This window comes from Nansenia antarctica (genome assembly GCF_963989245.1).
Source record: "Nansenia antarctica genome assembly, chromosome: 11".
In the NCBI taxonomy this organism is placed as follows: Eukaryota; Metazoa; Chordata; class Actinopteri; order Argentiniformes; family Microstomatidae; genus Nansenia; species Nansenia antarctica.
In genome coordinates, this window is record NC_137681.1 from 19,233,299 (window position 1) to 19,245,798 (window position 12,500).

The 12,500-nt window shown below is 49.6% G+C and overlaps 2 protein-coding genes across 2 annotated transcripts in view; both read left to right on the top strand.

The window, feature by feature from the left end:
- Nucleotides 1-710, top strand: part of cabp5a (calcium binding protein 5a) — a gene marked incomplete at both ends in the record, with an annotated part of 4,333 nt that extends 3,623 nt beyond the window's left edge. The window contains 2 exons of the mRNA XM_080541646.1: nt 155-302; nt 682-710. Of these exons, the coding sequence (XP_080397772.1) occupies nt 155-302; nt 682-710 (177 nt within the window). The remainder of the gene's footprint in view (nt 1-154; nt 303-681) is intronic.
- Nucleotides 711-5,911: 5,201 nt separating this feature from the next.
- Nucleotides 5,912-10,798, top strand: nif3l1 (NIF3 NGG1 interacting factor 3-like 1). Its single transcript, XM_080541533.1, has 7 exons — nt 5,912-5,923; nt 6,857-7,482; nt 8,392-8,542; nt 8,711-8,822; nt 9,958-10,096; nt 10,228-10,311; nt 10,443-10,798. Exons 2-7 carry the CDS (start codon nt 6,864-6,866, stop codon nt 10,625-10,627), a joined length of 1,290 nt encoding a protein of 429 aa, XP_080397659.1. The 5' UTR covers nt 5,912-5,923; nt 6,857-6,863; the 3' UTR covers nt 10,628-10,798.
- Nucleotides 10,799-12,500: the final 1,702 nt, after the last annotated feature.

Consider the following 12,500-nt stretch of genomic DNA (forward strand, 5'->3'; position numbering starts at 1 on the left):
TGCCTGTGTGTGTGTGTGTGTGTGTGTGTGTGCGCGTGTGTGTGTCTGTGTGTGCATGCGTGTGTTTATGCGTGTGTGTGTGGGTGTGTGTGTGTGTGTGTGTGTGGTGTGTGGTGTGTGGTGTGTGTGTGTGTGTGTGTGTGTGTGTGTGTAGTTTGACACGGACGGGGACGGTGCGATCACGACAGAGGAGCTGCGTGCGGCCATGAAGAAGATGATGGGGGAGCACATGAGCCAGCGGGAGATCGACTCCGTCATCAGAGAGGCAGACAACAACGGTGACGGCACTGTAGACTTCGAAGGTAAGGAGGACTGACCCTGACCATGACCCTGACCCTGACCACCAAACAATAACAAAAATCTATCTATCTAACTAACTAACTAACTAACTAATTAACTATCTAGCTAAGTAATTAACTAACTGGCTAACTAGCCAACTAACTGACTAACTAACTAACAAACTAACTAACTAGATAACTAGATAACTAGATAACTAATTAAGTAGCTCACTAACTAACTAACTAACTAGCTAACTAACTAAGTCACTAGCTCGCTAACTAACTAGCTAGAGAAAAGCATTTACTGTACAACTATGTATTTCAGAATAAAAGTTAAATGAATATAAACATGAATTGTTTGGATAGTTTAAGATGTAGTTACTTTCTCCCTCGTCTCCTGCAGAGTTTGTCAAGATGATGTCACGCAAGTGATGATGTCACACCAGTGACGAGGACCAAGAACATGGAGATCACACACACACACACACACACACACACACACACACACACACGTTTACCTAACATTTATGCAATGGACTGCAACTGAAACACATGACCATTCTCAGAGAGAATTGTTATCTATGCAAACTGGTGACACCTTCCATGTCCTCATGTATGAAACATGAACATCAAACTGAGCAATACTGAGAATTCAGAATGTTGTAAATATGGAAAGATTGGAATGTGTCTGTTGTTTGTATCGTTTATGTTTTTGGAAGTCATTTGTTCTGAAATAAATGATTCAGAGAAAATTATGATCTGTGCCTTCATCTAAGAGGAATGAACATAACTTCATCTAGGAAGGAAGATCCAATAATAATCAGCTTCTGTATCCATGACGATTACAATGATAGGCTGAAGAGGGTGTGTGTGTGTGTGTGTGTGTGTGTGTGTGTGTGTGTGTGTGTGTGTGTGTGCGTGTGTGTGTGAGTGCGTGCGTGTGTGTGCCTGTGTGTGTGTCTGTGTGTAGGCTGGGGAGATGTAGTCATCTGTAATTTCACTGACCCGACAGAGAAGGAAGCAGTGTTATGGGACAGACAGACAGACAGACAGAACAGACAGGCAGACAGACAGTCAGACTCTCTCCCTCCCTCCCTCCCTACCTCCCCCCCACCTCTCTCCCCCTCCCTCCCTCTCCCTCTCCCTCCCTCTCTCTCCCTCCCTCTCACCCTCCCTCTCTCTCTTTCTCTACTCCCTGCTAACATCTGTCACATGTGTCCCTTAGAGCCAATCTAGAGATGGCTCACAGTCAGTGGTTGATAACCCAAAAAATAAATAAATGGAGAAATTATGAAAACCCCTCAAGATCTTTTATGGTGAATATGAGAGATTCTCCTTCCATGTTTTAAACAGAAGACTGTTACTGTATGCTTATGTGACAGGTAGGGTTTGGACCTGGGTCTCCCACATGGCCAAGAGGACATCCGAGGACAGGACTAATAATAATAATAATAATTCATTGTTTTTATATAGCGCTTTTCTGGGGCTCAAAGACGCTGACAATATGGGAAAAACAGAAAACACAGAAACAACAAGCAAGCAACTGACAGCATGAGCACATAGAACACAGAGTTAACGAACAGGCACAGGGAACAATTAACACAGCAATGTCCAGGGGGGGAGGGGGGTGGCAGGGTTAGGGGAGATGGTTAGGGGTAGGGAAGGTTGTATGTATGCATGGGAGAACAGGTAGGTTTTGAGATGGGTTTTAAAAGTGGAGAGTGACTACATCATGGTACCCAGCATGCATCATGGTACCCATCGTCACTAATCCGGTGAGGCTGACGGTCCGGAACACAGTGACCTGTCTCCATGGAAACAGGGTTTGCTGCATCATTAAGAACAATGCAGCACTTGCATACTCAAATCTGCTCTGCTCATTATGCATCATTAACATCCTGCACGCCTTAAGAACGGCGTCCCTCAGGGATCGGTCCTGGCCCCCCTCCTCTATAATATCTACACCTATGACCTGCCCAACACACTCTCGCGGAAGTACGCCTACGCAGACGACCTCGCAGTGGTGTACTCTGCTGGAAATTGGCAGTCTGTGGAGGGGATTCTGAGCCAGGACATGCAGACACTAGTGGCATACTTCCGGAAATGGAGATTGAAGCTTAGCGAGGCAAAGACAGTGTCGGCTGCCTTCCACCTTAACAACAGGGAGGCTAGACGTGAGCTTAGAGTACACCTAGATGGAACTCCCCTGCCATGTTCCGCTGAGCCAGTCTATCTCGGCGTGACATTGGACAGGACACTCACGTTTCGCCGGCACCTCGAGTCACTGCGCAAGAAGTTAACAGCTCGTGTGGCGTTGATGAGGCGACTGGTTGGCTCGGGCTGGGGCGCCGGCGCAAGGACCTTGCGCACGGCAGCCCTAGCCCTCGTTTATTCAACTAGTGAATACTGCGCCCCAGTATGGTGTCGCAGTGCCCACACCCGCCTCATCGACTAGCCTATAAACGAAGCCTTGCGCATTGTGACAGGATGCCTGCGTCCTACCCCCGTGGACAACCTTCCCATCCTAGCAGGCATCCAGCCCGCAGGCCTCCGCCGCATGGGAGCCACAGCACGTCTCGCCTGCCGGGCCGTGGAGCTTAATAACCATGTGCTCCATGATAGGCTCACTATAACAGTGGAGCCCATCTCAAGTCGAGACACCCATTTGTGCCTGCCGCACAGGATCTCAGGCAGCAATGCAGAGATCTTAACATCAGTGTGGCAGGATGGGCGGATTATATGTGGCGCGCGGAGTGGGAGGCAAACACCTCCAATCTCCGCGACCACATCCCAGTCGCCGGCCCTGAGCCCCTCGGGATGGACTTGCCAAGTCTATCCTGGGTGAGGCTCAATCGTTTTCGGACCGGCGTCGGGCGTTTCCGCTCATCAATGCACAGATGGGGCTTGGCCCCAAATGCGTCGTGCGAGTGTGGCGCAGAGGACCAAACCGCAGACCATGTTATCTTGGATTGCCCGGTGTACCACCCACCCAACGGGATGCATGGTCTGTCGGTATTAGATGACGAGACGATGATGTGGCTTCTGGAGGGGTGTCCAGAAATATAGCCCGGGTGAGCCCCTCAACCAGGTCTCGGGGTGGTAAAAGGGTAGCCCCTCGACCCCGAGCCTGGTGGAGTGGAGAGGAAAACAACAACCCATACGCCGAAGAAGAAGAAGAAGAAGAAGAAGAACATCCTGCATCACTACTATGGAGGTTTGATGCAAAGATACCTTTCAGGTTCAGATGAGTGGTTTTCTATTTAAAACACTGGAGGAAAGCTGTCTCAGACCTCTGGTTCCTGTCTCAGACCTCTGGTTCCTGTCTCAGACCTCTGGTTCCTGTCTCAGACCTCTGGTTCCTGTCTCAGACCTCTGGTTCCTGTCTCAGACCTCTGGTTCCTGTCTCAGACCTCTGGTTCCTGTCTCAGACCTCTGGTTCCTGTCTCAGACCTCTGGTTCCTGTCTCAGACCTCTGGTTCCTGTCTCAGACCTCTGGTTCCTGTCCCAGGGTGTCTGGTTCCTGTCTCAGACCTCTGGTTCCTGTCTCAGACCTCTGGTTCCTGTCTCAGACCTCTGGTTCCTGTCTCAGACCTCTGGTTCCTGTCCCAGGGTGTCTGGTTCCTGTCTCAGACCTCTGGTTCCTGTCTCAGACCTCTGGTTCCTGTCTCAGACCTCTGGTTCCTGTCCCAGGGTGTCTGGTTCCTGTCCCAGGGTGTCTGGTTTCTGTTTGGGTTCCCTGCATGTGTCACCTCCAGGGTGCAGGGGCCAGGATTGACCTCCAGGGTCCAGGGTTGACCTCCAGGGTGCAGGGGCCAGGATTGACCTCCAGGGTCCAGGGTTGACCTCCAGGGTTCAGGGTTGACCTCCAGGGGTCAGGGGTCAGGGTTGACCTCCAGGGTTCTGGGTTGACCTCCAGGGTCCAGGGTTGACCTCCAGGGTTGACCTCCAGGATTCTGGGTTGACCTCCAGGGTCCAGGGTTGACCTCCAGGGTTGACCTCCAGGATTCTGGGTTGACCTCCAGGGTCCAGGGTTGACCTCCAGGGTTCTTGGTTGACCTCCAGGGTTCTTGGTTGACCTCCAGGGTTCTTGGTTGACCTCCAGGGTTCTTGGTTGACCTCCAGGGTCCAGGGTTGACCTCCAGGGTTCTTGGTTGACCTCCAGGGTTCAGGGTTGACCTCCAGGGTTCAGGGTTGACCTCCAGGGTTTAGGGTTGACCTCCAGGGTTCTGGGTTGACCTCCAGGATTCTGGGTTGACCTCCAGGATTCTGGGTTGACCTCCAGGGTTCTGGGTTGACATGGAGTAAAGAGAGTTAAAATGAAGTCAACCTGGTTCCACAAGGAAGAGGAGAGAGAGGCGACAGGGATGGAGGGGATTAGAGCAAAGGGTTGCTGCCACTGTGACAACAGTCTGGGAGGGAGGGGGGTGAAGGGGTGAATGGGTTCGGATTAATGTGGATTAATGAAAGAAAAGCCTGTCCTGGATGTCAGAGGGATCAAGGCAGAATAAATTCAATGGTCATTTCTCTCTCTCTCTCTCTCTCTCTCTCTCTCTCTCTCTCTCTCTCTCTCTCTCTCTCTCTCTCTCCCCCCCCTCTCATCAATCTGACAATAAAAAAACGATCCTAGTGATGAATTGAAGAAGTGTTCAGGGGTCAGGGGTCTAGCTGTGTGTGGACAATGACTGACCAGGAGACTAGTTGACATGATGACCAGAAGACTAGTTGACATGACAAGGAGACTAGTTGACATGACGACCAGGAGACTAGTTGACATGACGACCAGGAGACTAGTTGACATGACGACCAGGAGACTAGTTGACATGATGACCAGGAGACTAGTTGACATGATGACCAGGAGACTAGTTGACATGATGACCAGGAGACTAGTTGACATGATGACCAGGAGACTAGTTGACATGATGGTCTATCATGATTAGATGGAGAGGAGGGTCCTGGGCCAGATTAGATGGAGAGGAGGGTCCTGGGCCAGATTAGATGGAGAGGGGGGTCCTGCAGGGCCAGATTAGATGGAGAGGGGGGTCCTGCAGGGCCAGATTAGATGGAGAGGGGGGTCCTGCAGGGCCAGATTAGATGGAGAGGGGGGTCCTGCAGGGCCAGATTAGATGGAGAGGGGGGTCCTGGGCCAGATTAGATGGAGAGGAGGGTCCTGGGCCAGATTAGATGGAGAGGAGGGTCCTGGGCCAGATTAGATGGAGAGGAGGGTCCTGCAGGGCCAGATTAGATGGAGAGGGGGGTCCTGTAGAGGTGATTGTTGACATGTCACTAACCTGAACGAATCATAGAAATGCCTCACCTTTGGGAGGTATCTGTTATAGAGTACAATACAAACAAGCAGGTGTTACACTATCCTATGTGTTTTATTTTTAGAGATAGCTCTGCTGTAAAAAGTTAAATAAAGATAATTCATTCATTCGTTCATTCATTAAACCGTCAGATTTCTCAAGACAACTGGACTGATAGGGGAACCGGACAATGTAGGAGTTGGCTAAATCCAGAAGATGGCGGTAGTGCAACGTTCAGGATGCAAGCTGCCTTTAAATCCAGAAATTAAGAAGAAGAAGAAGAATGATTGACGTCCCAGCGGCCCAATCAGAGGCGTGCTAGTTCGTCCGTGCAGCTGTTCAGTAAGTGCTGCTTATCCGACATGCTGTCAATGTGCATCTGTATAAACTACTGTATCATGTCAGCCTAAACATGCATTGAGTTGTCTTATCCATGGTGTTTCGCTGTATAGGCGATGTTCGATGTCTGTGTGAGCTAACTTGTTAGCCAGATAGCTAGCTAACTACAGTAGCTAGCTAATGTTGACAGCGACTACTTGAGTTGTGTCAAAGGGTGCGTTCGTAAATTCGCTCTGAGAGCGCCGGAGCGCACACTGGCTGGCGGGACCAGGTAGTTTGATTGGACAAGAGGCATTCCAATATGAATATCAGATTTCCAGAGCGAATTTACGAACGTGGCCTGTCTTTCATGGTAGTTCCAATTCATTATTACAACACTACTACAGTCACAGACAGACAAGATAGATAGATAGATAGATAGATAGAATTGCAGCCACCAGTGACACATAATCACAACACAAATGACAAGTGCAAAGACGTCAATTCATTAGTAAATCATTTAGTAGTTGTCTTAATGTCAGATTCTATTCACGACGAACACAGTCTCATCAAAATGTCATGGTAACCATGGTACTGGCAACAGTAACCTGCGTTAACAACGCCAGGTGTGCATGGTTTGGTTCCAGCCCATCACCGTCACACCTGGTTCAACTGATCATCAAGCCCTGATTGAACAACCCTGCAACCAGAGCTCTGTCCCCCAGAGGACACGTCTATCAGACTGTGGCCTTGGATGCATAATGCCCTTGGATGCAGAGTGCACTTGTAAAGGGCAATTGAATAATAATAATAATAATAATGCATTTATTTTGTATAGTGCTTTTCTCAGTACTCAAACACACTACAAATAATAATGTATTTACTTCATATGCATCACATAATGATCATTTAATGGATAGATTATATACTGATTGTTTGTGTGTGTGTGTGTTGAAGGTGTCTGATGTTGGCTGCATATAGGAGTGTCTCTGGAAGAGTGCCGTCACTGACCTGCAGAAGTTCCCACCTCTCCTCCGTCTACCTTCCCCTCTGTCGCTCCCCCTCCTCCTCCTCCTCCTCTTCATCCATCCCTCCATCCATCCCTCTCTCCACCTCTTCATACTGCAGCATTAGATCTCATCATCTCCATCCCTCTCTCGATCCCTCTCCTCGCCACTGTCACTCTTTCTCTCGTTCCCTCTCTCGTTCTGTCCGTCCCTCCGGTCAGATGGACTTAAAGGAGGTTCTGGAGGTCCTGGAGCAGCTCGCCCCACTCTCATTGGCTGAGTCCTGGGATAATGTCGGCCTATTGGTGGAGCCCAGCAAGGCTCGACCAATCAGAACCATCCTGCTGACCAACGACCTGACCGGCGCCGTCATGGACGAAGCCGAGGTCATGACCTGTGACCTCATCATCTCCTATCACCCTCCGCTGTTTCAGCCAATCAAGCGCCTGGTTCAGAATAACTGGAAGCAGCGATTGGTTGTGCGGGCCGTGGAGGCGGGCATGGCTGTGTTCTCTCCTCACACCTCATGGGATAGCGTCAAGGGCGGAGTCAACGATTGGCTGATCGGAGGAGTGGGTGAGAGGGGGAGGAGTATGTGAGAGGGGGAGGAGTGGGTGACAGGGGAGTTACTCTAGTTTAGTCTAAGTTCTAAGTGAGAACCCAGTCAACCACGCTGTCAACCAGCCAGTCAACCAGTCAGTCAGTCAACCAACCAGTCAGTCAGTCAACCAGACAGTCAACCAGTCAGTCAGTCAGTCAACCAACCAGTCAGTCAGTCAACCAGCCAGCCAGTCAGTCAGTCAACCAGCCAGTCAGTCAGTCAGTCAGTCAACCAGCCAGCCAGTCAGTCAACCAGCCAGTCAGTCAGTCAGTCAACCAGCCAGCCAGTCAGTCAGTCAGTCAGTCAACCAGCCAGTCAGTCAACCAGCCAGCCAGTCAGTCAGTCAGTCAACCAGCCAGCCAGTCAGTCAACCAGTCAGTCAGTCAGTCAACCAACCAGTCAGTCAGTCAACCAGCCAGTCAGTCAGTCAGTCAACCAGCCAGTCAGTCAGTCAGTCAACCAGCCAGTCAGTCAGTCAGTCAACCAGCCAGTCAGTCAGTCAACCAGCCAGTGAGTCAACCAGCCAGCCAGTCAGTCAACCAGCCAGTCAGTCAGCCAGCCAGTCAGCCAGTCAACCAGCCAGCCAGTCAGTCAGTCAGTCAGTCAACCAGCCAGCCAGCCAGCCAGTCAGTCAGTCAGTCAGTCAGTCAGTCACAAACAGCTATATGATGCTAGGTTAATGAGCCTGTCAGTGCTACGGCTGCGTTCCTCTCTCTCCCCTGCTCCTCTAACACTGGCTGGCTATTGGTCACAATGGAAGACTGTTCTCTGACGCTGGTAAGATAGTCAGTAGTCAATGGTCTAGTCAGTAGTCAGTAGTCAATGGTCAAGTCAGTAGTCAATGGTCAAGCCAGTTGAGCTTCTACCTGCCTACTGTTCCTCAGGTAGTGGGAGTGTCTCTGTACTGAGCCAGGCCCTCAGCAGCGCCCCCCAGAGGCAGCAGCTGGACTTCTACGCCAGGAGTAAGGAGGAGGTGGACACCATCCTGGCTGAGCTGGCGGAGGCAGGGACCCCTCTACAGCACTCTGCTGTCAGGTAGGGAGGTGTGTGTGTGTGTGTGTGTGTGTGTGTGTGTATATGTTGTGTGTGTGTGTGTGTCTGGTGTGTGTGTGTGTAGTGTGTCTGATATGTGTGTGTGTGTGTGTGTGTGTGTGTGATATAAATGCAGCCTCTCTTGACGCTCCTGGTGTGTGTGTGTCTCAGTGGCCTCCATGTGAGTGTGACCTGCCCTGCCTCAGCGCTGACCCCTAGTGTCCAGGTCCTGCTACGCCACGCCTCGCCCAGCCAATCCCTCAGCATCCTGCAGACACAGAAGGTCAGACCACCACCGTCCCCCTAACCCTAACCCTATACACACACACACATCACCATCCCTAACCCTGTAGACACACACACACACCACCGTCCTCTCCAGGTCCAGACTCACTGACGTCTCTGTTGTTGTTGTTGTTGTTGTTGTTGAGGAGCATCTCCTTCCACTGCCTACGGCTGTGTTCTGTGTTCTAGGTTCTGTGTTCTAGGTCTGATTAATAAATAGCATTAGAATTAAAATAAATAGCAGTTGATCAAAACAATAGACAAGATAAAAAGATAACAACAACAACAACAACAACAATACCATCTTACTTCTGTACCCTGCTAGATCTACCAGCGTCCTGTTCAGGGGAGGCTGGTGGGGGTAGAAATCAGAGGACGTGCTCAATGCCAAATACCATTCCTCATTCCAGACCATGCATTACAATGAGCCTGTCCTCCGTTTTCTACCGCCCCCAGCCTCCCCTGGTACTGGTGTTGTTGCCATGACAACCTGGGTAGTGAAACCACAACCATAACCGTCAGTAGATTCAGATTCAGATTCAGATCATGTTTATTGCCATTATGCTTGACACATATAGGAATTTGTTTTGGCATTTACAGAAGGTGCATTTATGCTTTTTTCACATAAACATGAACAAAACAAGTACAAATACAATGCAAAAACAGGACAGACAGTGCATGGATAGTGCTGTATATAAAGTGCAGTGCAGAGTTATTCAAGGTCCAGTGCATGTTCAGTCCTGGGCAGACTTGGAGGCGGGGGGGAGGGGGAAGCCAGAGTCATTTAGCAGCCTGGCGGCTGAGGGGAAGAAACTGAGCCTGTAGCGGGCCTTTAATGTCTTAGGCAGCCGCAACCTTCTTCCAGAGGGAAGCAGGGTGAGGAGGCCGTGGCCGGGGTGGAAGGGGTCGGCCATGATCTTCCTTGCCCTCCTCAGAGCCCTGGTGTCATGCAGGGAGTTGAGGGAGGGCAAGGGACAGCCGATCACCCTCTCTGCTGAAGTATCACCCGCTGCAACTTGGCCTTGTCCTTGGTCGTTGCAGCAGGGAACCAGGTGATGATGGTAGACCTGGTAGAGCAGTTCTCTAACACCCCTCCTCCACCCTCCCCCCTCCTCCACCCTCCCCCCCTCCAGCCCCACCTCCCGGGACACGGCCAGGGACGACTCAGCATCCTGGACCAACCTGTTACCGTGGCGACAGCCGTCCAGAAGATGAAGTCGCATCTGGGGATGAGTCACCTCCGGTTGGCCCTCGGCGCTCATAAAAACAAAGGTGATTGGTCGGTTATTGGTTGATTGATTAGATTTGAAATCAACTACTAATTCAAGAGTACTATATGTATATGTACAAAATGTATAAAGCTTACAGAGTCATGATGAACTAAGTGTTGTTGTGTGTTTTAGAGTCGACCGTATCGACAGTAGCAGTGTGTGCCGGATCTGGAGGCTCTGTGCTGAATGGTGTCGGAGCAGACCTCTACATCACAGGTACACAAGCTAACCGCTAATCCACTGCATTAAAGGCTATACAGACATTACTAGTGACAAGCCAGACTGGTCTCCTATACTCAAGTGTGTGTGTGTGTGTGTGTGTGTGTGTGTGTGTGTGTGTCTCACAGGTGAGATGTCCCATCACGAGGTCCTGGACGCTGTTGCCGCGGGGACCAGCGTGATCCTCAGTGACCATAGCAACAGCGAGCGTGGCTTCCTGACGGTGTTCAAGGAGCGTCTCGCGGTGCGTCTGGCCGACTCGGTAACCGTGGCGATATCTCAGGTGGACAGGGACCCGCTGGAGGTGGTGTGAGACGCTCACCGTCCTTCAGTGATGATGTCATCACACCTACAGATAAATGTAAACAACCTGTTGAACTAACCTATGTATATAAGTATGATCCAGCATGTCTGTCTGTGTGGAGGTGACTGACGACTGCTCTGCCCAGCCTGTGTGCTGGAGACGATATTAAAGTGGAATGTCTCCCTGTAATCCAGTGGATTTGTTGTTTTCAATGTAAACACATTTAAAACAAATGTTTAAAACGACCTCTGTGGTCCTTTATGGAATGCTGTAAGCTGCTTACACGCATGTGCTAAGCATGTCTGGCAGCCCATACACATAGAAGTGTGGTAAGTGTTTTGTGTGTTGTATGCGTGCATTTCTAGATTACGTGGGGTGTTTAATCCGGCAACAATAAGTATGCTCTCCAGAGGCCTCATTTATAAACGTTGCGTACACACAAAAGAAGGCAAACTTTGGGATTTATAAAAAACTAACTTGGTGGGAGAATGTGCAGTCCTCCACGGACACTCTGACCCACGCACATAACCTGGAGAAATGAGCAACTGCAACTCTGATGACATAAGGATGAAACTCGAGTAATGCTTTGAAATGTATACCATTGTGTAAAATAAGTAGAAATAGTTCCCTGGAGTAAACACAAAAAACATGATTTAGAATACAAACGGAGATATCTGTTTTTGCAAAAGAACCCCTCAAATATGTTGTACAGTTTAATCAGGAATTTAAACGGTTAATTGGATCTGTAATTATTAAATAAGGTGAACAGTAGGACAAATCATGTTTAAAATAACTTTCAGTCGGCCAGATACGAGTACACAGTTTCATATATTGTCATCACATGTTCGTCACTGGGTGAAATTTCTTTTTTTAGCCTTTCTGTCAGGATTTGTGTTCATTATCGTCATGTGGTCAATATGGATGAATATTAATTAAGGGCATTTCACTGACCATTTATCGACAACTATGGGAGTTAAAAGGGTGGGATAAGATGCTCGCTCCAAATATTTTGTGCAGAAGCACTTTCTGTGTTTCGTCCGTATGCAACTTTTTCATGTCAATCCTCTGCACAGTTTTATAAATGAGGCCCCTGATCTCTAGAGGGTAGATCAGCTGTTCCCTCAGGATGATCTCCACCAGCACCAGAACCATCTACTCAGGGATGAGAACCTCCCAACCACTGGAGCATTGCAATGCAATGTTTTAGCTTAACTAGCGAGAGCAGAATCTTTCTCTCACACACACACACACACACACACACACACACTCGCTCTCTCTTTCTCACACAGACACACACACATCTACACCTCTAGTCCCCCACCATGGATGCCAAAAGCATTTAGCACATACGTGATGAGGAGGGGGTTAATGAGGAGGGGGTTGTGGTAATAACTAGTGTAGAACCACAGTAAACAGACAGACAGACATACAGACATACAACAGCAACACCAGCCCAGTGGCCTGAATTCAGTAAAATTCTAAAGAAGCCATACAAACAATAAGCAATTAGCAATCCAAACCCTGAACCCCCCCTCCAAGCCCCCCCACCCCCAGAGTGAACAGGCTCTATCATGACTGGTAATGAGAGGTCACCTGTTGGCCCCCGTAAACACATTAACACACTTCACACCCCTCCACCCCCAGGCATGGGTAATGACTCACCCCTCCTCTTCCCTCTCTCTGTTCTCACCTCCACTTCCCCTCCCTCCTGCTGCCTCTCTTTCATCCCTCGTTCCAAACCCCCACAAATGGACAAGGAAAACAACAACTACAACAACATTTCTCCTCTCACATGCTTCCTCTTCTCTTCCCCCTCTCCTCTCCTCTCTTTCCCCTCCAGTTGTCACTGTGACTGCCAGGAGAGAGAGGAGGATTAGAGAAG